Source organism: Crinia signifera, chromosome 12, assembly GCF_055691185.1.
Source record: "Crinia signifera chromosome 12, ASM5569118v1, whole genome shotgun sequence".
Lineage (NCBI taxonomy): Eukaryota > Metazoa > Chordata > Amphibia > Anura > Myobatrachidae > Crinia > Crinia signifera.
In genome coordinates this window covers 16778124-16804691 of record NC_139228.1, presented here as the reverse complement: position 1 = coordinate 16804691, position 26568 = coordinate 16778124, and the positions used below count along the sequence as shown (strand labels likewise).

General features: G+C 44.4%; 1 protein-coding gene across 2 annotated transcripts in view; it reads left to right on the top strand.

The window, feature by feature from the left end:
• CAPN3 (calpain 3) overlaps nt 1-26568 on the top strand; it is a 93572-nt gene that overhangs the window by 44187 nt on the left and 22817 nt on the right. The window contains exons 10-14 of one of the 2 annotated variants that reach the window (XM_083166924.1): nt 1765-1934; nt 3139-3150; nt 12109-12317; nt 14641-14677; nt 25900-26013. In XM_083166924.1, the coding sequence (XP_083023050.1) occupies nt 1765-1934; nt 3139-3150; nt 12109-12317; nt 14641-14677; nt 25900-26013 (542 nt within the window). Of the gene's footprint in view, nt 1-1764; nt 1935-3138; nt 3151-11860; nt 12318-14640; nt 14678-25899; nt 26014-26568 lie in introns of those variants that run through there. The other variant, XM_083166923.1, reaches the window with a different exon arrangement.

The following is a 26568-nucleotide window of genomic DNA, read 5'->3' as shown; positions in this document are numbered from 1 at the left end:
CACTGAAGCAGCCGTCTGGTTTTATAGCTTTGCTTTACCACTGGCAGCTCTACAAGCCCCAGTTACTGTGTGCAAAATCGCACATCGGTCATCCGGCCTGTGTGGCTGCACTGGGCCCAGATGCGGATCAGGGGTGTGGCTTGATTAGCCATATCCCTTAAATAAATTTGCTACCAATAAAATAATAATTTCTGCACCCCGGAGTGCATGATCTTTATGCCCTCCTTTGTGGCAGCTCCATCTTCCCAGTGATGTTCCGGAAGGCGGACTTGTATAACCCTAACCCTAACCCTAGAAAGCCTTGTTGATATGCTTCTATTTTCTGGCAATGCCACTGTGTCAATCAATATGTGGTATGAGGACACGGTGAGTGATCTTGTTAGCACACGGTGAGCACATGTGCAGTGTTGTATCTGGGCAGGTCAGTAAACATCGGAGATGTATGTAGGTCTTCCCTAGTTACTACAAATGTATGTAGGTCTTCCCTCCGTAACTACAAATAATCATGGCCTGTGAAGCCATAGCTTGGGAACACAGCAGCGTGACATACCAATAACATGACCATGAAACGGGCTCTTTTTGTGTTTATTGTAAGACACTCCTCAGACCCTCAGGGATAACATATAGCTTCTTAATTGGTTATGCAACTGCAAACTCCATTGGACCCCTGGGTTGTCGCACATGCAGTGAGGGCTTCCAGGAACACAAATCAATCAACTGCACAAACATCGACTCTGCAGTCAGGCCCCTAATGGGTGTACACACCAAGAGAGTTTGGCAGGACATTTTGACTAGATAGTCAAAATCTCCTAGAAGTTTAGCCAAAATCTCCCAGTGTTCTCCTGCTTAGTCAATATTGTCTAGCAGAGATTGCTTAGCATAGATTGACTGTGCAGGCAAAGCAATATCGACTAGATCGTTGACTAACATTACTTACACAAAACCGCTTAGTCAAAATCTCTTGTGGATCTAGTCAAAATTGCTTAGCCAACATTGTCCATTAGCCAATATCTCACCATGGCCCTTATTCTGATTCGGTCGGTACGGCCCGCGTGCGGCCGTACCGCCGATGTTTGGACTCTGCACATGCGCAGAGGTCAATCTGCGCATGTGCAGCCCCCTTCGCCGCAGACGTATTTCGTCCGCCGCAAAGGGGGCGTATAGGGGCGTGAGAGGCTTCAAGCCCTCATTTCCCTATGTGTACGCCCCGCGTTTCATGGGCGTTCCCATGCAAACGCGGGGCGTATGCATGGTAATGAGGGCATGACGCCCTCATTACCATGACATGGGGGCGGAAAGCTGACGTCGCCGGATGTCAGCTTTCAGCCCCCATACAAGCTACCACACGGACGATTGTCCGTGTGGTCTCAGCTTGCGGGAGCTGCCGCGGCGTGCGGCCCTGCCTTCGATGGTCGACGACCATCGAATGCAGGGGGCAGCTCCCACCATGGTGGAGGCGTACGCCTCCACCATTTTTGTGCGGATCGCCAGCCGTCCGTGTACGGACGGCCGTGGCGATCCGTCTGGTGGGCGGCCCTTGGTTTGTGCGGCCGGAGCCCCGTGTGCGGCTCTGACCGCACCAACCAGAATAAGGGCCCATGTTTGGAAGGTCCATTCTGATCTCATCGTTAAAAGAAGGGGAGATTGAACCTAACTGCATCTAATTCGATAATCACCTTTTATTTTTTATATACGGTATCATTACATAATTACTTTTTGCAGTATTATGAATATTCAGTAACCGCCTCAATTAAAATCTAACAGACACCTACTGGACCAACCCTCAGTACCGCCTGAAGCTACTAGAAGAAGATGATGATCCAGAGGACAATGAGGTGGTCTGTAGCTTCCTTGTGGCTTTAATGCAGAAAAACCGCCGGAAAGATAGAAAGGCGGGAGCCAATCTCTTCACTATTGGTTTTGCAATTTATGAGGTAACTTGTTGTGTAAAAAAAGATTGTAATCCTATAAAACATTACAAGTCATGATGATGTATAAAACTTTTTATATTCAGTCATCCATAAATGACTATTAATCCCAAATGTAAATGTTGCATTTGTGTAATTCATGCAATTTAAGTCGGTGATCTACTCATCGGTCTATATTCTTCCCATCTTTGTTTTATTTTAGTAGAAAATAAACTTGAATGGGATCAATAAGGCAGAAGTACAGTACTTTTAATATTGTTGGGGTAAAATTTTAAATGGTAAAATTTTAAATGGTAAAATTTGCCTTTTTTATTATTATAATTCAAGATCCTAGTGGCTACGGATGAAAAACCATTTTCTTGCTTTAGATCTTTAGATTTGCTATATTCAACAGTATTTTCAGCGATATATAATTTATTTAAGATTTTTGTTTTATGAATAGATATAGATTGTATGATCTTTTCTACATAAATGACTAAACTTCTTTAGAGGCAGGTGTATCAAACCTGATGGCTTGATTATATTAGGTGTGATGACGGTCAGTTACAGTTGCAATGGCATTTATATGCCGGCAAAGGCTTCGCAATTTGCCCTCCTCGTGGTACGATCGCACCCCAGATTCATAGGGGTAAATTTACTAAAATGGGAGTTCTATTGAAAATATGATGTTGTCCATAGCAACCAATCAGATGAATAGATGGAATATAAATGGCTGCCATGGGCAACATCTTCAAGTGAATAATTTTTTTTCACAAGTCCATCTCTTTTGTTACAATAACAAGTTAAAGCTTATATTGAAAATCCTTTAATGCAAGGTCGGGGTTCTGACTGTCAAAACGCCTCAACAGTCGGAATCCCAGATGGTTTTCTTCCCCACCAACAGTAACTCGACAGTCCGTATTCAATGTACCAACTTCCGGGTGTTGGAAGGTCGGCAAATCAGCAAAAACGGTCGCAGATTGTTGAAAAAAAGACCGTGAATTTGCCAATCCGCGTCAGTGCTGTCAGTTTTGGCAACACTGAATAGGCGAGTGCCACTATTTCCCCCGGCGGAAATAGGCACAGATTGAATACCCCTCTTAGTGTGTTATCCATGACATTAATATACTGGAGCACAGTTTACATTTTGGCTCATACTAGTGTTTTTGATGTAGAGAGTTATAATTACATATACTTAATTTTTACGCTGTGTTTTTCTTACCCTTTCAAGGTACCGAAAGAGGTATGTCGTGGATTGGATAAGTATCAAACATTGCAGTATTTTCATTCTGATGACCCTCGAGCTTGTGCAATGGACCTAATCTGTTTCCAATGGTGGCTTCCAAACCTTCCCATAAGAATCCCCTCAAAAACATCTCTGACGTATTCTCGATATATCTAGATAGAACCAGAGCCATTTCTGTGGAAAAAGATATATAACAAGTTCATTTAGGAGGTCCTTGTGGAACAATGTTTTGTTTCTGCGCATGTGCATAACCATTTATGTGCATGTGCAGTCTCTGTTCACGTAGCGGGGAGCCGCAAATCTGAGTCACCACAGAGTGACTTTGATTTGCGAGCGCTTAAGAAATCATTCCATGGTCGGCAGCCATCAAATGATTTTGGCCCCATTTTCAAGCATGCAGGGACATACGCCGTTTGAGCGGGGGGGGGGGGGGGGGGCAGCATTCGTGTGGGTGGTGTTTAGTTGGCTTTGTGAGTCAACCAGAATGACCTCCTTAAACCATACATCGTAGAGCCCTCCTTTCACAAGACTTTAATCATAAAATAAAAAATCAACTTTAAGGCATCATTTCCAATCCACATGTCAAAAATAAATCAGTGAGTTTGCTTAAAGGTTATCCAGATGATAGATTGACAATGTATTGGTCAATAGTCAATAGGGCAACACGATATGGATGACAGTAGAAAGGGTAAACAGGTGCAGAAGTTTGGCAATTGAAAGCACAACTGTGCTTAAGACAGACGAGTTGAAGATGTTGCCTCAATGATGATCAAAGTTATTTTTACCAACATTTGCCTGGGTTACTATGCATCGGACATTTATTGAGAATAGTACTAGTTGTAAGGCACCAATCAGGGAGTAGACCCTCTGCCCCTGTGTGTATCCCAGATATGACATCCTTGCAATGTTTGCCCCTACAGATCTAAATAACTATCTGCTCAGCGCTGCCACTGTCTGGCTCATAAATGGGGAGACCAGAGAGCAGATCTTTTGGTGGTAACTCCCATTGTATGAATTTCAGAAACCCCTTCCACATTAAGACCCTCAATATAACACACACACCCTGCACATTCATACAGACGGGTCCCTCTATATAGTACACACCCCCTGCTAATACAGGCAGGTCCCTCTATGTAATGCATGCAGACTCCATGTGTACTATATAGGCTATATAGGCAGTTTGTAGCACTGCAGAATGCACACAAGGGGAGTAAAGTGGGAATATGTGGCAGGATTACTGGCAGCGAGGAGAATGAGTTGGGTAATAGGAGGAAGATGCATGAGGAAAATTTATGAGCAAGGGGTGTGTTGTGGCAAGAATAGCTGTGTGGCAGTATAGCCAACGGTGACATAAAATACTATAAGAAATTTGATACTTGTGTGGATGAATTAAAAGGATTACTGTGGAAACAAGTGGGGGGGGTTAGCAAAGGTTGGAGGAGAAGGTCATAGATGATGTGGAATGAGTAGGAAAGCAGGTAAAGTAGGAACGTGATGGGACTAAAGGTACCCATAGAAGGTCCGTTCCCGGACCGTCCGTTTTGTACTATGCGATGCGCGCTCCCGCGCATCACATAGTACGGTACAAAAAGTATGTGCTGCACATACTTTTTGTACTAGCTAAACATCGTATCGGATCGCATTGCATGCACTAGGCATGCACTAGGCATGCAATCCAATACGATGCATGCTAATTAAGACCCAAACGGATCCGTTTAACGGACCGTGTATGGGCACCTTAAAGGTGCCCATACACGGTCCGTTAAATGGATCCGTTTGGGTCTTAAATTAAAAGATTAGGTATATATATATATATATATATATATATATATATATATATATATATATATATATATATATATTAAAAATTTACAACATTTTATTGGATTCCATTCAAGTATGTGAAATATTTTTGGTTTGTTAAATAGACCAAAACTCTTTATGTTCTCAAAATAAATACTGGTGTCCTTATGTCTTTGTTTGTGTGTGTATTTTCATGAATTTACTTCATTGGAGTATTTTCAGCGGTTTCACAGTATATTTTTGCTTTTTCAGGGAGCTTTCAATGAGGCAATAGATCTGAGTATACCAAAAAAAATTAATTCTGTGTTACATACCATGTTACATACTACAGCTCTAGGCGTGTATTTCAGTTCTTACACGCACTAACTGCCCAACATATAGAATATGCAACCTGGATAGGCGCACAATTAATAGAGGCATAGTGCATGTATATAAACATTTGTCCTAGTAGCAATAAGGTTAATATAAACTGTACCTCTCCCATGTTTGTGTACGCTTACCAAGTGTCTAAATAACATAATAACAGACTGCAGAATCAAGCTAATGTAAGGGAATTGTATCCTTAATTACTGACAACATAATATGCAATCCGGCTGTTAATATATTATCTATTCTCCATTCAGCGCAAAACTGCCTAATACATTCAGTATGTGACCCGGATGGACGCACAATAAATAAAGTCAGAAGCGCAGACATGAATTAGTGGCAGCAATAAGGCTGAAGATTTAGCCGCCACATATACTATATATACAGCCACAATCATAACCAGCTATACAAAACTGACGGCGGTACTGCGCAGGTGTAAGTGTAAGTGTATCAGCTGACTGATCCCCTCACCCGTATCCCTCGATCAGCTTCGTCTTTCTCATATGATAAAGCTCGACAATATCAATTTCTGTATTGTACTTTCCTCCTACATAGGAGGAGTAGCACACAAAGGGTGAATTATAAACACAAATAAAAACACATAAATAAATAAAAGAAAGCAGCGCTTTAACAATGTAACAATATTTAATGGTAACAATTGACATTGTTAAAAACAATAATAATGACATTAAAAAGCCATATGGTGTTTAGTAATAATATTTAAATGGACCCAATTGTATAGTCACCAATTTCAAGGATATTGAAACCTGCTCTGATCCTGGGGAGAGTTGTGAGGAAGTCCTTATTGGCCACTTGGTGGTATCCTGAAGCTGTTATGGTGGACTGCAACCGATGGCACAGGTGGAATTAGCCTATCGGGAGTCCCACTGCTGCGAGTGGTCCGGTATCCAGCGGTTATATGGCATGAGACTTCCAAAGATGGAAACGTCCGATCAGAAGAAATAAGCAGGTGGGGCAGTCCTTTGGTGTGTGTGGGCAAATCCTTGATGCAAATGGGGTCCAGACAAAAAGGTACCAACGCGTTTCGCAGTGCTGTAAAAACACCCCAGAGCATACAATGGGCCTTATTCTAGTTCATTCTTAGAGGCAAATTCCTTCTCAGATGGACAAAACCATGTGCACTGCAGGTGGGGCAGATTTAACAGGTGCAGAGAGAATTAGATTTGGGTGACTATTTTTGTTTCTGTGCAGGGAAAATACTGACTGCTTTATTTTACACTGCAATATAGATCTCACATTGAAGTAAAACCCCACCCAAATCTAATTCCCTCTGCACATTTTACATCTGCCCCACCTGCAGTACACATGGTTTTGTCCATTTGAGAATGAATTAGAACTAGAATAAGGCCCTATATCTCTATTAAAGTGAATTCATAAGATACAGACCACTTTAAGAGTTATAGTGTGTACACACGGTCAGGGCCGGTGCTAGGGTGTCCGGCGCCCTCCTGCAAACCATACATTTTGCGCCCTTTCACATTGCCATGTGAAAGGGCAGCCCAATTGTGGGAGCATATGCAATATGCGATACTATGGAGGAACTCGGGTGCATGTACATGTATGCATACACATCTCAGTGCTGTGTCCGCAAAATGTTGCAGGCACTAAAGGTGCCCGTACACGCTGCGAGAATCGCATACGTTATGGGCTAGATCACATCCCATGGAATGCATGCAATGTGTGTGCGATGCGATCCGAAAGTAGTACAAAAAGTATGTGCAGCACATACTTTTTGTACTGTGCGATACGATGCCCGCAGGAGCACACATCACATTGCACACTGCTATTGCAGCGTGTACGGCTACCTTTAAGCACATAACCCAGCCCAATATTTAAATAGTGTCTTAAATAATATAAAAAAAATCTACAATTATTAAAAAATTTGTTATAAACATGTATAATAAAAGACTCTCTGCTCTTTTGCTGTTTAACTATTGTGCAGTCCCTCTTCTTCTATCTGCGTAGGCAGGACAATGAGGACGCCAATACACCCCTCTCGTGACTGAGGGGGACAAGAGGGGAGAGAAGGAGGAGATGGAAGAAGAGGGGAGGAGATAGAGGGGGCAGAGTGTTGAGGATTGGCACACTGAAAAGAGGGAAGGAAGAGGAGGCGGTGCTGCTGCCTGTTCGTCATTTGATTGACAGCTGACAGGCGCAGGGAGCAATGGGTAGGGGGCGGATCCGGACATGACATGGCATTCACAGACAGCGCTACATGCCTCAGCGCAAGTGAGCATGAGGAAGAGGGGGCAGGTCGCAGGAGAAGGGCAGTGTGTGCACAGTGCATGGAGCTGCTCAGCCTCTCTATACTGCCGCCCGCTGTCAGATAGGCGCTGCGGGCGGCGTGCAGGAGGCAGTGACAGTGGAGGCTGAGGCAGCTTTAGCAGAGCAGGGAGGGAGACAGCGCCTTTTCAGCATGGCGCCTACCTGCTTTGCAGGAGCTGCTGAGTGGGTAGCGCCGGCCCTGCACACGGTACTTTTTGCCTTCCGATGTTGACGATATAGACATCGGATCGGAATCGGATGCAGATCGCAAGGGTTTTAACCCTTGCGATCCCGATCCAATTCCGATGCGCGTTCACGTATCGCAAGGCAGAAAGTCTTGTCTGCCTTGACTATATAGTGCAGATCTGCACTATAAAGTCAGACTTGTATGCAAATCGGATGTGCCTTAAGATACTATCCACGATCCGATCTGATCGGATCGTGGATAGTATCTTAAGGCACATCTGACCGTGTGTACACACCATAAGAGATAAAACAAAAATAGAAGCCGCCGATGACAAAAGGGTACATACTGTATTATGATAGAATATATATAATACAGCCAATCGCCTGATATACTAATTGGAGCTTAATTTTGACATATTCAGGGTTAAAGCTAATATTTACAGGTATACTGAAAAAAGAAAAAAATCAATGAGTCATTTACGAAAAATTCTGCGCAAACATACAAACATAATTCAGTATTCGCTACAGGCCCAGAAAGTGAAAGGGATTATTATAAATAGTAGCAAACTGTATACAAAGTATGTAACACAGAATTCATTTTTCTGGTATACTCAGATCAATTGACTCATTGAAAGCTCCCTGAAAAAAAGCAAAAATATACTGTGAAACCATTGAAAATTCTCCAATGAAGTAAATACATGAAAAAACACACAGGACAGCAGTATTTATTTTGAGAACATAAAGAGTTTTTATTTGTCTATTTAACAAAGATATTTCAAATGCTTGACAGCTTTGAAAGGAATCCAATAAAATGTTGTAATTTTTAATTAATATATATATATATACCTAATCTTTCAACTTACCTCTGTAGTATAGATAGGGTGGATAGAAAAGAATGACCTTTTTCTTGGCACACAGTCTATGCGCCAAAAAAAAAGACATTCTTTTCTATCCACCCTATCTATACTACATAGTGTCTTTGGCTGCACCCCCTATGAGTTCTGCAGATTTAGGTTGTCTCGCTTGGGGTTACAATAAGTGCTGAAGTACTTGCCTGTGCGGATATACCCTCTTACCTAAGGGACTCAGAAGGAGCAAGGCACGATAGAGGGAATTCATAGGGTATCACATAACTAAGAGAGTGATCAGCAGGAGACGGAGGTGTGACAGAGCTAGAGGAATAAGAATGTACTGTGGGTGCCAGGTGGTGTATGTCACGAGGAAGCTGGATGCAGGACATTTCTTGGCTGCAGATATGTGAGTAGAGAAGCAAAGATTGTAGATGAGAAATATGATGGTGGAGGGAGGCACTTTGGAGTGTGAAGGAAGTGGTAAAACCTGTGATATGCTATTGTAGGTCACCTCAAGTTAAAGCGAACAGCTCCACAGCATCAGGAATCATTGGCTGTCTCACATAAGGAGGCTAGATTCCATGACTCACTCCGTGACTACCTGCTCCGTTCATAGCTCCTGTGTCCCCACAGTCACTTCTCACATAGGGCCAGATGCACTAAGCTTCAAAAGTGATAAAATGGAGAGTGATAAACAGCCAACCAATCAGCTCCTGTCTGTCATTTCTCAAACACAGCCTGTGACAAGGCAGGTAGGAGCTGATTGGCTGGCTGTTTATCACTCTTTATTTTTATCACTTTTGAAGCTTAGTGCATCTGGCCTCCAATCTGCCGACTGGATTGGCATGGAACAATCAGCTTGTAGGCAGCTATGTAGACTAGAGAGACGGTGGCAACATAATTTCATTATGGGACAGGCCGCAAGCCGATCAGCTTGTGGACTGGCAGCCAATCAGGAGATTGTGCAGAGCCAACTCCTGATTGGCCATGATGAGCTTTGATTGGCTCATTGCCAGCACAAAATTCAAAATGCAGACGACTGTTTCTCCACGGACAGCTATATACCAACACTAATCGAGGGTTGAGCCTCCTACTCTGCCCAGTCCCGGACCCCTGGTCATAGAACATGAAATTTACAAGATTTGACCCCAAAAACTTGTTTCAACCATTTTTTTGTTGACCCTTGTCATGTCAACCATTTGACAACATTGATCTTTTGTACCTGTCAAACCATAAAATGTCGACGTTTCATATGCCAACCTTTTGACCTAATGCATGTCATCAATTTAGTGTTGACTATAACATTGTTGATACAGTGCACAATGCCACGGTGTAGCCATGGGTACAACCTCCATCTAGACTACGGTGTCCAGTTCTGGAGGCCATATATCCAGTAGGATATAAATACATTAGAGACTGTACAAAGAAGGGAAACTAAAATGGTGCATGGCCTACATCACAAAACATACCCAAAAAGGCTTAAAAAATCTCAATATGTATAGTTTGGACCAGAGAAGGGAAAGGGGGGACATTATAGAAAGTTTCACACATACCAAGGAATATACCAAGGTCCAGGATATAACTGGGGGAGGGAGGTTCAGGGGACATCTGAGGAAAAATTACTTCACAGAAAGAGTAGTGGACAAGTGGAATAGCCTCCCATCAGAGGTGGTAGAGGCAAATACAGTAGAGCAATCTAAACATGCTTGGGATAGGCATATTGTAATCCTTCGAAATACATAAGGATCAAATAGGGTTTAAGGCATGGATAGGGAACCTTTGGCCCTCCAGCTGTTGTACTACACAACCCACCATGCTTCAGTTTTGCTATTTGGCCATTCTACAATTGTTGCAGGGCATCCTGGGATGCGTAGTTCAACAACAGCTGGAGGGCCGAAGGTTCCATATCCATGGTTAAAGTTAACAATATGGTTAAAAAAAGAAGCAGACTAGATGGGCCAAGTGGTTCTCATTTGCTGTCATATATGTTTCTATAGCACACCTTATTAAATATAGTGTTGTACAGCTATTCTCTACATAATGTTTAGTGTACAGATGTAGCCCCTACCATCCTTGGCCGGGGCTCGCCGGAGCCTCCCCTCTGGTGAGCACCAGCGGACAGGGGCTACACTGAACAGAGAAGCGCTAGAGCAGGCATGTCCAACGTTGGCCCTCCAGATGTTGTGAAACTACACATCCCAGCATGCTTTGCCACAGTTTTGCTATTAGAGAATGCTTAAACTATTGCAAAGCATGCTGGGATGTGTAGTTTCAAAACATCTGGAGGGCCAACGTTGGACATGCCTGCGCTAGAGTCTCACAAGCACGCACGTCCCAGTCTCTTGACGGCGGCGCTGTGGGTCCCTGCTCGTCTCCGCTTCAGGGAGATGGGCAGGGCTCAGGGGGGGGGGGTCGAGGCAGCGAGGGGCACCAGGGGAGGTGGCGGGGGAGGCAGAGAAAGCTCCGTAGCCATGGGGCACGTGCGATCATATCGTGCGCACACGCCCCTGGTGAGAGCCGGCCACTGCAATGCTGTCCAGTTTGTTTTATTAACCATGGGTAGACCTCATATAATATAATGTACAATATAATTGTACAGTGTTCCCTTATGCTTTCACCGTCACACAGTCTGGCCTGCGCACTTGCTGTGTACGCACAACTTTTACCGTTTTTGCAACTTTTTTGACCTAAACACAAAAATTCTCAATGCAACGTAGATACAGTGGAGGAAATATACTAAGATGGGAGTTCTATTTCAGATGGGATGTTGCTATGAGTAACCAATCAGATTATATCTATTATCTTCTAGAAGGTGCTAAATAAATAAGAAGGAGTTTCTGATTGGTTGCCTATAGCAGCATCTCATTTTAAATAGAACTCCCATCTTAGTGGGCAACAGCCCATGGTGATTCACCAAAACCCGCTACTTATCCCTTCCCACGCCCAATACTCTGCACGGTTTACAAGACTCGCACAGGCTGTATTTTGGGCTGCGTTACTGTTTTACTAATACCAATCTGTGCTTTCCCGCTGTACTAACCACTGCCCGCTTATCCCGCTTTAGTGAATGGATAGCCTTTAAAACATTACAATTCATTGAAGCATGCACAGTACATTCCTATCTGTGTCCTATTTTCCCCGTTCCTGAAACCTTACTCAATTCTAGTTTTTACAACAGATCATTGTACAGATGGGGCCAGGCCCAGCGTTGTCGCCAGACTGCCATCCACAGGTTCCTCGGGGATGACGATCTGGCGGCAGGGGACAGGACATGGACGCACGAGCGGCTCAAATGCTCATGGTCCATTGCCGATAATGGTGCGCCTGAACGTCTCGACGTGCGCCCGTCCCATTCTGGCACAGGGTGTTGCATGGTGGACGGCGCAATGGGAGACGCTCCATCTGTATGTGCTAGCTCCTTTTCTGGCCATTTCTAAGCTCTGATATTTCTGCCGTTCTTCAGATGCATGGCAACAAGCAGCATCTACAGAAGGACTTCTTCCTGTACAATGCGTCCAAAGACAAGTGCAAGTCCTACATCAACATGAGAGAAGTCTCCCAACGCTTCCGACTACCTCCCAGCGAATACGTCATCATCCCCTCCACCTACGAGCCGCACCAAGAGGGAGAATTCATTCTAAGAGTCTTCTCCGAAAAAAGAAACGTCTCAGAGTAAGCGCATGTGCAGGCTCATTGTCATGGGTGTAATGTTCTATAATATATGCCTAGTCCAAGAGAGACACTGCCAAATGTAATGAATCGTCCCCTGTACATTCTGTTTTCGGGATACAGTTGCTGGGTCAAAACTAAGAAGGTCGATATACACTACGTTGACCACTAAAGGTCTACAAGTCAATGACGATTCTATCGCCATTTGCCAGCTGCCGCTACCCTCCGAGTGAAGCACGAGACGCTTGCACGCCCTGTTCCGTCATCGCCCTCCGCCGGTCTCAGCAGCCCCCCCAGATCCCCACGATGCCCTGCCCATCTCCCTGAAGCAGAGACGGGCAGGGAAGCCGCTCCCCGCCACCGTGCTGACTGGACACGCGAGCGTTTGAGACGCTTGCGCATCCCCGTCAGATGGCGCGCCTCTCCGCCAGCCTGCGCCAGTCCTGGGAATCTGGCGATCCTGCAGGCTGGCTGGGAGGCGCTCCATCAGTAGGTCAACACATCAAATTGATCGACGTGGTCAACCTATTTAATGTTTCGACCTATACCCCTGTCTCCTGCAATATCCATACACAGTACTCAGTCATTACTGATTCTAAAATCAAATCCTGCAAATATCTTTTCCAGTGATCATTATATTGTATGTGATGGGTGTGGCTTATTGCGTCAGCCAGAAATAGGTTGACCAATGAAAAAGGAAGACATCTATGATTGTCGGGCAGTCATCTGTACACATTTGAGCAGATAATAAAATAGGTTGGGGAGATTGATCAAGAATATGAAAGCGATAAACTGGAGAATTGCTCAAAGCAACCAATTAGCTTTCTAATTGTCATTCCGGGTGCCGGACGGCTCCACGACAGTCGGGATTCCGACAGTCAGTACTCCGACGTCGGAATCCCGACTGCTCCCTCGTGGGGGTCCACGACCCCCATAGAGGGAGAATAAAATAGGTGGCGAGTGCAGCTCGCCACCGTGCCCGCAGCGTGGCGAGCGCAGCGAGCCCGCAAGGGGCTTCATTGCGCTCCCCACGCTGTGCAGTCGGGATTCCGACGTCGGAGTACTGACTGTCGGGGTATTATACCACACCCGTCATTCCATAGACTGCGCTAGATAATTGGACAGACGCTGACCGGTTGTTTCGGGCAAATTCTCCACTTTATCTCTCTCCTAAGATTAATATATATCCCCCTTATATATTCCCCTATATGTGTAAACTGATAAACAATATTGCTAACTAGATATTTGGGATGTAATGACCCCAGCACATACTTTGGACATTTGTAAAAATCTATATATACAATGACAACGTGAACCCTGTTTGCTGGTAAGCAGCACTTACCCCATTTTTACATGAGATACATATATATGGCTAACTACTCCTCACTTCTATGAGGTGAAGTACCGCTACTGACCACTAGAGGCCACTCGATGGACCAAATGACTCCTTTGTGTGCTAAAAGATGTCATAACAGAAAGTGAAAGCCATTTTAGCAGAGACACTGATTTGTATCAGAATTGGTTTATATGGGGAGAGAGGGAGCTGTGAAGACAGAGATTGGAGGTAGGAGCAAATAGGAATTGGAGGCGGGGTGGAGAGTTTGTGGGCTAAAAACTGTCACAGCTCAAAGTGAAAGTAAAAACTGTCACAGCTCAAAGTGAGAGTACATTGCAGAAGCTGTCATTTTGTCAGTCTTTTAACTAATCATTGTATAAAACCCCAGATGTGTCGTAATCAAAAATTGGTCCTGAGGTTAAACTAGAATCTGAGTTAAAAAATATACAGTTGGGGTAGATATATGAAGCAGTGGTAAGGGGGAAGTGAGCTATAGGAGAAGTGGCCCATGGCAACCAATCGGCTGCTCTGTATAATTTTAAAGTATGCAAATGATAAATGTTACTTCAGTGCTGATTGGTTGCCATGGGCTCACTTCTCCTCCCATATCAATGCTTCATTCATCTACCCCATAATTAATTCTGGAAAGAGCAGAATCCATAGTAAAGTTGGGACAATACATTCCTGTATTTGTACAAAGGTCCATGGGCCGTGAGGAGGACAGGAGATCCCACCCAGCTGCTCCGATTATGTATGATACACAGCGACTCTTTCCACCTGCCAATAGGCAGAGGACGAATCTAACCCACAAAGCCTCATCGTCTTCTGCATGCACAGAAGTCACCCTAGCCTCCACCCTCACATACATCAGGTGGCCACTACATATTTCTTCTGGATAATATCTATAGCTACTGTATATGTATTTCAGGACTGTGTAATCATTGCTATTTTGTGTAATAGGAAAACGTAAATTGTTTTTACTTTTCTTAGAGAAGTTGAGAACAAGATTGAAGTAGACCGACCAAGTGTAAGTATTACCATTGCCCTTCATGTCCTACGTAGCATGTTACCATACAGAGATTCATGCCACCATTCCAGGGTTCCATCCACCTTAAGTGACCCCCACCTAATTTACAGATAACAGTCATATGGGCAGATTTATTAATCCTCTCGAAGAGATAAACTGGATATAAAGTTAAGATAAAGTGGAAGGAGATAATGCACCAGCCAATCAGCTGTGTTTGAAATATGACAGTTAGGAGTTGATTGGCTGGTGTGTTATCTCCTTCCACTTTATCTCCACTTTATCTCTTCGCCAGGCTTAATACATCTGCCCCATTGTCAAAGATTCTCGATTGTGGTCCTCAAGGCAAATAATGGTCAAGGATTTAGGTATATCCATGGCTCAGCACAAATGCTTACATTAAATTAACTGAGTTACTAATTAAGTCACCTGTGGCCAAGCATGGACTGGACTATTAAGGTGGCTTAAGGACTGTGTGCTTGGGAACTTCTGTTCTTGGTTATTTTAAGTTTTCAGTCTCCTAGCCAGAGGCGTAACTCTAGGAGGCAATGGAGTCATCTGCCACTGGGCTCCTGCTCCCAAGGGGGCACCTCTCCTCCCCTTTGAATTTTAATCAGTTAATTGAAAGCCGATCGCTTCTGTGGCTGACTCCCCCTCCTAACATCATTTTTGCAAGTGTCACACCCTGTATCAGATCCCATGACCTGTCTTATTGGAGACAGACACCTTACTGATTGAGCTATTTGGGAGGCACTAATATTTATCTTGCCTCTGGGCAATTGGGTTGAACTTACGCCACTGCTCCTAGCCAAATAAAACCAGTGACATCTGTTTATCAATGCAGCGTACAATTGCTTACCCCCTTCCCACCACCACCGCCACCACCACCATGATGGCAGGTGAATGAGGAGGCAGCTATTACATCATCAGCATTGTGCACTGTTTGCATCACCTGACATCGGGGGGTGACACTGGTTGTTAATTGAACTTCAAAGACTTTTTAGTAATTGCCTATTGACAACCTTCAACTGTGTAGGTACTAATACTACTAAGTTAAAACGTAAGGAAGGACGACCATTTGATTGTTAGAAGAATTGTTTAATTAGGATGAATAAGTAATACCCCATTCAGACATACTACCCGGGATTTTAGACCCGGTTCAAACCCGGGTTTTTAAAAATCCCGGGTCCATTGCAGGTGCGCAGGACCCGGGATTTTAGAGGACTAAAATCCCGGGTAGAGCCTTTCAGACATACCCTAGTCCCGGGATTGTGCGCGTGCACGTGAAAAATCCCGGGATTTTGCCGTATGTCTGAAAGGGGTATTATTAATAGTGGAGGTTTCCCTATAGATCTCAGTACAGTAATCTGGGGCTGGGGCATAGTTGAATGTAAAGTTGGGTATATACTATTGCAATCCAATACCACCCAATTTCATGCCCTCCCCATTTTCTGACGATGGATGTGGGCAAACATCTGCATATTTATTTTGCGTACAAGATGAGGGTACACTTAAGGGCGGCTGGTGTTAAACTCTGTATTGACCCTTTATTCCATGGGTCTTCAAACTGTGGCCCTCCAGATGTTGTGAAACTACAAATCCCAGCATGTCTTGCCACAGTTTTGCTATAAGGGAGTGTTAAAACTGTAGCAAGGCATGCTGGGATTTGTAGTTTCACAACATCTGGAGGGCCACGGTTTGAAGACCCATGCTTTATTCCTACTGTTTGTAGACAACCTAAATTTCTACTACTAGCGTCTGATCCTGAGAGTTACTGTAAGCTGGAAGCACAGCTACAGTGTGCAATGATTGTGCTGATTATCCGATATTGGCGGATAGGCCGGATAATTACATTGTGTGTATGCAGGAGAGTTATCTGACCAGCAGCTGTAAATGCTCTTGCAATGGGGATGTGGCGTCTTATAAACTTTTTACAAATGGAGATGCCCGATCTTCCAATCATATTCCCATTGAGGAATGATGTAACAATAGCTGTGTGATCAGGCTGCACACTGCTGAGATAATCGTACCGAGGATCGGAGTGTTTATCTGATCTTATATATATCTGTGCAGTGTGTACCAGGCATCAGTGGCACCACGAGACGGGGGGGGGGGGGGGGGTATACTAATCCCCTGGGCCACTGTCTGATGTAGGGACCCCAGTTACATTATTACCCCAGCACATGGCCAGAGAGGTTCTTAAAGTGATATAATGTCTGTATTTTATTCTAAGGTTGGGGAAGTGGCCACACCTCCTGTGATTAGGCTACGCCCCCTGAAGTACTTGGGCCCGCCCAGGCTCTCTAATGCCCAGCCAGGCTTTGGTGTTGCTAGGTACACTGAAGGGCTCATGGAAGAAATGTGACCAGTGTGCAGCTGCACCCTGAGCTGCTTCTCTGCTGTTGGGTTAAAATGTTCCATGTTTTAACTTTTTATTGGAAGCTTTTATATCGCTCTTGCTGACGGAAGTTATACGTAGTGTACAAGCTCATATGTCTGTTTTATTAACCTTGACATTCATTTAGGGTGACCAACCGTCCCGGTTTGCCCAGGACTGTCCCGGTTTTGACTCCTAAAATCCCACCTCCCGGCCAAACCCATCCCGGGACGCGGAATGTCCTGGTTTTAACTAACTAAAATTGTTGGTACATTGAAGGGCAGCCAGGACCGGCCCTAGGCATAGGCATGCTGGGCAGTTGCCTAGGGCGGCAGCCTATGCCTAGGGGCAGCAGCATAGCATTCAGCTAGGCTGGGCGACGGACGGTCTTTACATACTTTTCGCCCGAATTCACCGCATACATAGCTTCCTGAGTCGCTGCGGCCGCCCCCCGCTGCCCTAGCAATGATGTCAGCAGGGGCAGCTACTTAAGTCATGTCCGCCCGGCCAGCCGCAGCGCACCCCCACGTGACGCTGGCGGCGGGCGGCTCAGTGCTCGCCGTGACATCTCACTCTGTCCCACCTCTGCCAGCCGTCGCGGCGCATGCTGGGAGTAGTGGAGGAGGGACAGCAGACAGAGCCACGCAGCAGCATATTGTGTGTGGTGGCAGGTGCGAGCAGCGACGCCACCATCATCAGTGCCTGTGCCCCAGTGTGTGATTCCAGCCAGCCAGTGTGAGTTTTGAAGATAATAAACACTCACTGTCTATTATGTTTTATATGATTCAGGGGTGTGTCTGTGTCTGGGACTTGATACCTACACCATAATGACACAGACCCCCCCATCCCAGGTTGGCCCATTGGAAAGTTGGTCACCCTACATTCATTACGTGTTCTTCAAGCATACTGTATGTGATCTGTGGTTTTAGGATCATGGAGATTCATTTTGCATCTCTTTATTGAATATGTGATCATACTATATTGTAAAGTATCTCTGTCATTTGGTTCACCTGCTGATTACATTCTATACAATATGTCAGTGGAGGACAGAGGCAGCACGGAAAACTGTATTATCAATTACAGCTTGTGTGATCTGTGTCACTGAGCCAGACACTCAGATATGGAAAGGATCAGCACTAAGGCCCTTATTCTAGTTCACTTTTTCTGACAAAATCCTTCTTAGATGGACAAAACCATGTGCACTGCAGGGGGGGGGATGTAAAATGTGCAGAGAGAATTAGAATTGGGTGGGGTTTTACTTCAAAGTGAGATCTATATTGCAGTGTAAAAATAAAGCAGCCACTATGTACCCTGCACAGAAACAAAATAACTCACCCAAATCTAATTCTCTCTGCACATTTTACATCTGCCCCCCTGCAGTGCACATGGTTTTGTCCATCTAAGAATTTGTCAGAAAGAGTGAACTAGAATAAGGCCCTAAGTTCTGTAGTACGTGGTCTCTGTTACATGTACAGTATTGGACTGCACCAGGGTAATTGTAGACTATTGTCCTAGCAGACGGAAACATTCATTGTCCATTTTTTTGCTTATTTGTTTTGTTTCATTTGTCCAGAAAAAGAAAAAAGCCAAGGTGGGTGTTCTGTAGTGCGCACCAGTGTGGTTACATTGCATGAGCAGGGCACTGCTACAGTGTGAGGTTTTGCAGGCATGTATTGCCTAGCCTATGGTTGATGTATTTTGTGCAGTGTTTTCAAATAAAGAACGTTGTCTTTCTCTTAATACTACTATTACGGCATTTTCCTGTTAATTTTACTAATACTTAATTGTTATTTTTGCACTTTATCATAGCAATCAAAGTTAACCTAACAAATTATTGTTTGCTCTTTTCCCTCTGTCATTCATTATATTTGCTAACTAGATTACTCATTTGAAGTGTATTTGTACATAGCAAGGGAATCTTACGCCCTCCAGCTGTTGTTGAACTACGCATCCCAGCATGTCTTGCAACAGCATGGCCAAATAGCAAAGTGTAGCAAGGCATGCTGGGATGTGTGGTTTAACAACAGCTGGAGGGCCAGAAGGTGGTTCCCCATCCCTGGTCTATAGCATCACATTCTTTATTTAGCTATACAGACCCAGCCTCTCTCTGTAACTATTGCCCAGGGCTCTTTCTGCCCTGAGTAAAGTGCACAACCGCCTATTTTCCCACCTCTCTCACTTCCTGTTCACATCTCTACAATTGGGCTTCTGCTCCCAAAGGTTACACTGGGCCTGCCTTCACAATAGGGAACAATGATCTACTTACAGAAAACCCTATGAGTTAAATGTACTAATATGGGGAATATCCCATTATCAATAGAACTCCCATCTTTAATTTACCCCTAAGAGTCTCTTCTGCATATGCATCCTCCCAGACATCTCTGCTGCCTTCAACATTGTTCATCACCCTTCTCTTCTGCAAACCATCCACTTGTACATGTGCAAGAAAAAGCATACATGTAAGGTGGATGAAGATGTAGACATGAGTGTAATCACCTCACTATATCAATAATAGCCTGTAAAGCATGGGTATGGGTTAGAGGCAGGGGCATAACAATAGCCCCGCATACCCCGTGGTCGTGGGGAGGCGCTGAGTAGGTGTGGGCGCCGAGAGTCTGCGGGGCCATCGATGCGCTGTACTGCCCTGCCTTACACCGCTGGTGCTGCTTGCCATTGCCATCGCCACCACCGCCACCGTCGGGTGTGTGGCTAGGACCCGCTGATCTACTTGTCTGCGGTCCCGGCTCTCCTCCTGGCTGGCTCCTGCAATGCTAATGAAAAAATTAGCTCACACAAAATGTCTGCCCCTTTAACAGCAGACACTTTTTGAGGAAGCTAGCATCCTAGCAGTTTGAAGTACACACCCCACCCAAATCTAACATGTTACATCAACCCTACCTGCAGTGCACATGGTTTTGTCCATTAGAGAAAGAATTTGCTTTTGCAAGTGAACCAGAATTAGGCCCTTGGTTTGCTAATGGACAAAACCATGCTGCACTGCATGTGGGGCTGATGGTAACATGTGCAGGGAGTTACATTTGGGTAAGGTTTGTAATTCAAACTAATATCTAAATTGCAGTGTAAAAATAAAGCAGTCAGTATTTACCCTGCACAGAAACAAAATAACTCACCCTATATTCCATTACTATCCTTTGTTGTTGTCACACAATAAAGCTGCTCACACTAGGGAATAAACATGCAGGTGCCGCTAGTACATTAAAAATGATGTACACATATATTTAATGCAATCTGGGCATGATATTATTACCCAACATGCTATCACTTCTGTGGGATGCATTAATAAGCAGTCGGAGGGGCATGGGCTCCCACTTACAGGGAGGGTTCCAGTGGATCCCTATGCCAGCCAGGAAGGTGATGAGTAGATCATAGGCTGAAATGAGCTGCAGGGGTCAATTTTTGGTATTTGAAATTGATTAAGCCGTTAGTATCATATTCCACATAGAAACCTATTGGGTATGCCGCTTCACGTTGGATTGGAGGGAACGCGGCAGGTATTGCAGATGCCTGCTACAGTTCCGCCTACCTGCATTTGGGGGATACATAACATTTGCACCCCCAAAAACAGGTGTTTTTGAATCCTTCTTCCCTTAGGAAGGCGCTAAAGATGATCCAGTAAGCTAATTCTGAACACATTCCGTTTTTGGAGTTTAATGAATATCAGGCGACCCCATCAGTGACTAATGTGGAGACTAGTGCTTCCATATGTGTGACGGGCACCTTCAGCTTAATAATGAAGTCCCCTCATTAAATACACAGGAGCAAAGGCGTAACTATCATAGGTGCAGCTGCTATGGGGCCCAGAGCTGAAGGGGGCCCATTTTTACTGTTTAAGCAATGTTTTACACACATTGCAGACCATCAGTTGCTAAAAAGCCCTTAAAAACTTTTGCTATGGGGCCTACGTATATCTAGTTCCGCCCTTGCACAGGAGCATTCCAGAAGTATGAGGAAGAGATGTACACCAGCACGTTGTTATGTTGCTGAATACAACGTACAGTAAGAGAGCATAGTAACCTGTGTACATGACTTCTATCTGTAATAAGTCTCTGGTCTATATACTTACGGTCAGAGAATCCTACTTTTTAGATGAGTGACTCCGATTAACGTTTCTGCTGACTTCTGCTAAACCAGCCGTGGAAGTCATTGTGCCGGTCTAACCGTCATACACAATGTAATCACACACCAAAATAACAAATCATACGAAGACCAGCGACCCATGAGCACAACGCAGTCCTGCTTTCATAAAAGTCTGTGTTTATCCATCCACCCGCCATACTGGGACGTACAGGAAATCTTGAGTTAACTATTTGCTCCCTTTGCATGTAAAGTGAGAGGTCCATAAAGACAGGTTCCAATATCTTTCTACACCTATGGCCAAAGCGATACTTACAGATGGAGCACATCTCAGCCAGCACTGGGAGTCGCCAGATTCCCTTAGCTGGCGATCACTGGCGGAGAGGTGCTCCATCTGACGGGGACGTGCGAGCGTCTCACACACGTGCGTCCCCATTAACACAGTGGCAGGGAGAGCTTTCCCTGTCTGTCTCCATTTCAGGGATATGGGCAGGGATGGGGGGGGAGCTGCAGAGGGTGGTGGAGGGCTCCGTCGGATCGGGGTGCATGCGCGTCTCATACGCGCACCCCCTTCCGGCGGATGGCAGCGGTTGGCGATTCTAGCACAAGGAGCTGCTCCATCTGTAAGCACTCATTTACTCAATTCTAGTTAAACGACACATTGGGGGGAATTTTCTGGGTGTGGTACATGGGTCTGACAGTCGGGATCCCGACAGTCATTAGCCTGACGTCGGGATCCCGACTGGCCGGACCCAGACAGCATGGTGAGCGCAACTAAGCCCCTTGCGGGCTCGCAGCGCTTGCCACGTAGCGGGCACGGTGGCTTGCTACGTGAGCCACCTATTATATTCTCCCTCTATGAGGGTTGTGGACCCCCACGAGGGAAAATAGCCGACGGCTGTCAGGAACCCGGCTGTCTGTGTTTTGACAGTCGGGATCCCGATGTCGGGTAAATGCCGACTGTCGGGACCCTGTCCGGTACTCGAAATTTTCTAAGGTAGGAGTTCTAGTTCCCATGGGATGTTGCTATGGGCAACCTATAAGATATTATCTATTCTCTTTTAGAAGGTGCAAAATAAATACGTAGATTCTTATTGGATGTCCATAGCAACACCCCATGTTAGTACATTTCCCCCATATAAGAAATATTTTTTTTATTTGATGCTGGATAACAATAAAAAGTTTGAAGACAAAATGTTTGAAGCTTTAAAACAAAATTATACTGAACCACATTTCACTTAAAACGTTCTAGCCACGGGCAATTCTGTAAGACGCCATGTGTCCCCCCCCCCCCCATCCCCATGAATCCATTAGCAGATGTTGCTGTAGTAGTTACACCTGTGATCACCGCTATAAATATACTGTACCGCAGGCAGGCGTACAAGATCGTGTACCGCTGTGTGAATTGAACGTTCTAGGTGTAACCGCATGAGATTTTTAAATAATAAAACAAACCTTTGCATGGTATTGTGTGTATAATGTAGTGCATCGCAGCTATGAATTGTGTGCATTTCAGATTTCCTAATAGATGCATGAAGTGTTGCCCAGCAATGGTATTTTGTACTCCTTTTTATCATACTGTTTATGGCTTTATGTGACTGTGGATTCCTTTGTGTTGAGTGTTGTTTTTCTATTGCATGCAGGTGTTTCTCTCTTATCCATAGTAAGCTGGTATTATGTGTTGTGTAAGTTTCTGCATGCGTTAAGAACCTTGTACAGTATTTAATGTTACATTCACATAGAGAACTATTCTGCATTCATCATCTGAGATGACAGTGCGGCAACATACATCTATCTCTCATTTCCCCCTATACAAACTACACTATGCCCCTATATACTGTAGCTATATTGACTCATTTTAAATAGAATTAATATTGTTCTGTATACTGGACGCACAGTTGAGTGTCCATGAAAAAGATCTTTAATGATGGCAACGAAGCACATACTGGGCCTTGAGTTCTATTGGAGAAAGAGCACTATATAAATACAATTATTATTATTATTAAAAATATAAGAACCTGCCTATATCTTTAAAGGATCAATAATTTCAATATTTATTTTTAATTTATTTTTATTATAGTTATATATAGAGCATCATTATGTTAGGAGCAACCGGTGTTGCTGTTGTCTATGAAGATAACTTTTCAATCATCAAAAGCTTTCTCAATTTAAAATGTTATCCCAACCTGGTTTTGTATTGGAAATAATTGCTACATTAGAAATACAGGCTAAATTAACTCGCCAGAGTGACCCAATTTGCCAGTATCTAGGAAAGCCAATCCCGGCCCTTTTTTTTTTTTTTTTTTTTTTAAATCATGGGATTGAAGAACTGTCAATCCCCGGTTTCCCGGGATTGTACTTTTGGTGACTCGGCCGCACATTGTGTTTTACAGGCTAGTGCTGCCCGACCAAAAGGGATCAGATGCACATATGCAATTCAAACCCGAAATACTGTACCTGAATTGGAGGCACCAATCCCAGAATTGAAATCCCAGCCAAAAATTCCTTAAATCTCAGGATCCCACCAATCCTTACCTGCATCTCACAGGCTGTTACATAAGGCTTACAGACTTTTATAGCGTCAGAATTTATTGTTATTTTATTTAAAATTAACGTGAAGAAGTTAAATATAAATAAATAAAAATTGGGAAAAGCCCTGATTAATGTCAGAGGATATTAGACCCACATGGGAAATGTAATGAATGGTGATTTGTGAGATAAGATGATCCTTACCAAGGAATTTAAATGGGTATTACCTTGAGGTACATACGGTATCAAGATATTTAGGATACCGGTGGTCATAATAACGGCCCTGTCATCTTGATCTGGAAAATGCAGACAGGGGCTTGTAAAGGCATCCTAACCCTCTCTTACCCCCATAACACTAGCCCTCCCTTCTAGCAGCCTAACCTTAACCCCCTCACTGCTAATGACTAACCATAACTCCCGCACCCCGCCGCCTGAACCATACACTGCTCCCTCCCCCAGCCTGCACCCTAACCCTACTTCTAAGTGCCTAAACCTACCCCCCTGCCCCACAGTCTTACCCTAACCTTCCCCTTCCCACAGGCTAACCCTAAGTACCCAACTAGTGCTCATACCTAACCCACTCTTCCCTGGCCACACACTAGGTAGCCCAACACACTTACTGATTGGGATCCCGGTTGATGTATTTGGATTTCCCTCAGTCTTGTGAAGGCAGTCACAATGCTGGCGTCTGTATACTGAACGCTGCTGTCCTGGCTTCTGGGAGGTTAACTGTATCCCATTACCTTTAACAATATCACAGTCCACTGCAAAAATTATAGGTAAGGATTTTCACAAATCGCCATTCATTTTATATATATATATATATATATATATATATATATATATATGACCATGCCACGTGTGCGGTTTTGCTGGACACACTAGATCTCAAATGCATCCAGTAGTGATTTAATACTGACTGTGCATTAGGGTCCATGGCATATACAGTGCCCCCCCGCTCACATGCCACCCACAAGCCAAATTTCATCAGGTTTGGACAGAGTAAGGCGAATAATTCAAACTGATGACCTAGACTAGATGACAAAGCAATAAGGGTCTGGTAGGCACTACTACATATGTACATCCCTATGAACATGTAAAGCCTGTAAATTCTGGAAATACTGTAGCCCATAATATTTGCTCATATAACCCATAAAATTTCCTTTAGGAAAAATCGTGCAAAAGGTAGCAGTTTACTCCCCATGAGAAGTGATCTAATGATCACGGCCACAGTACACCCCTTTTCCATCAACTCCTCAAATAAAAATACAATTTTTTAGTCCAACCTGTGTAGTTGGGCACAGTACCAAACCACTACCCAGGGTCCACACCACATGCTGGTCCCAGGATAGGGGCTTTGTCTCCCTTTTGACAGTGCTTGGAAATAACATAGTTTGCAATTGTGGGGGAGCTGGCAATCTCTAAACTTTTAACATTTCCCGGGTTGGAAAATCCTGGTTGCGTGTCAACACTGCATTGTTGCCAACGGTCTTTTCCAGGTTTGACCCTGGTAGCTACAAGGAATCCCTGGTAACCCGACCTGGTTATCTTTATCAGACCCTTTCCCAATCGAGGGTACCCACTGCTCTAAGCCCCAAGACTCTACCATGCGCGTGTTTTCTTTATTATGTTGGGTATAGTTATGTTATTTATATATAAACAGACCAATATGGTAGGAGGTCCCTGCTCGCATGCTTACAATCTATGACCCTTGTGTGTCACAGTTGCTGTTGTTGTCTATGATAACGTGTTAAGCAAGTCGGTACATTTATTTATTTCTATCCATAACCGCAGAGAGTTCTCTAATATTTGTAATCATTTTAACCTTTTATTTTTAAATAACTTCTCACCTTTCATGTAAAGGCCACTGCATGACTGTGCAAAGCAGAGCGAGCTTCCAGTTAGTGTCACCAAATCCGGTCACCACCTGAAATAGGTTGACATGACAATTGTCGACCTTACATCCCTGTGGACCTTAGCCATGTTACCCTATTTCAGGGGGACGGGGTCGACCTTCAGTGGTTGACCCAATGCATGTCAACTTAAATAGAGTCAACCTAGTGACCTTATCCCCACCAAAACTTCTCCCCGCCATTCTTCTAACCCACAAGCGGTTTATGCATGAGCACTGTTCCAGAACGCTTAACATCAGGCACATTACACTCTCATTTTGTAACCATTCCCTCTCTTTCCCTCTCCCCCCTCTCCTCCTCCCCCTTTCCAGCCAATCATCTTTGTATCGGACAGAGCAAACAGCAATAAGGAGTTGAGTGTGGATGAAGTGTCTGACGACGAGAAGAAAAAAAAGAGAGCGGATGAAAAAGAGAAAAAAGATAAGGTCATTGTGCCTTCCGTCTTTCTCATACTGTGCCATTGCTGGGCAACACTGCGTAGTCATTGTAGGTGGTGTGGCCTACACCACCAGACACACTACTCGTCTTATTACAGGTTCATCTTTAGAACATGCACATCTCCATGCCCTACTCTTGTCCATACTATACCTGGAATAGTGTTAGCTGTGTATATATGCATGATACAGGCAGAGCAAACATCTGCAGGGTTTCAGTATTGCACAGAATAATAATTCACCTGTTACGTATGTGTGCGTTACACAGTTTTACCGAATTCTTGAATATTGTTTTCATTTATTTCTGTGTGCTATCTTGCTGATCATATTTAAACTTTTATTTGCGGGTTAGGGCTTAATTTTGACAATTGGTATATTCAGGGGTAGGGGGGGGGGGGTATTCCAGTTGCCCAGACTACAACAGGGTCTTTGCGTTGGGCTCCTGGATCCTGTTGCCAATGGCGGGTTGTGGTGTGGGCCCTTTTCAGTGGGGTAGTACAGGGGGAGCTGTGGGCCCTAGAGGCACCTCGGGCCCCATAGCACACA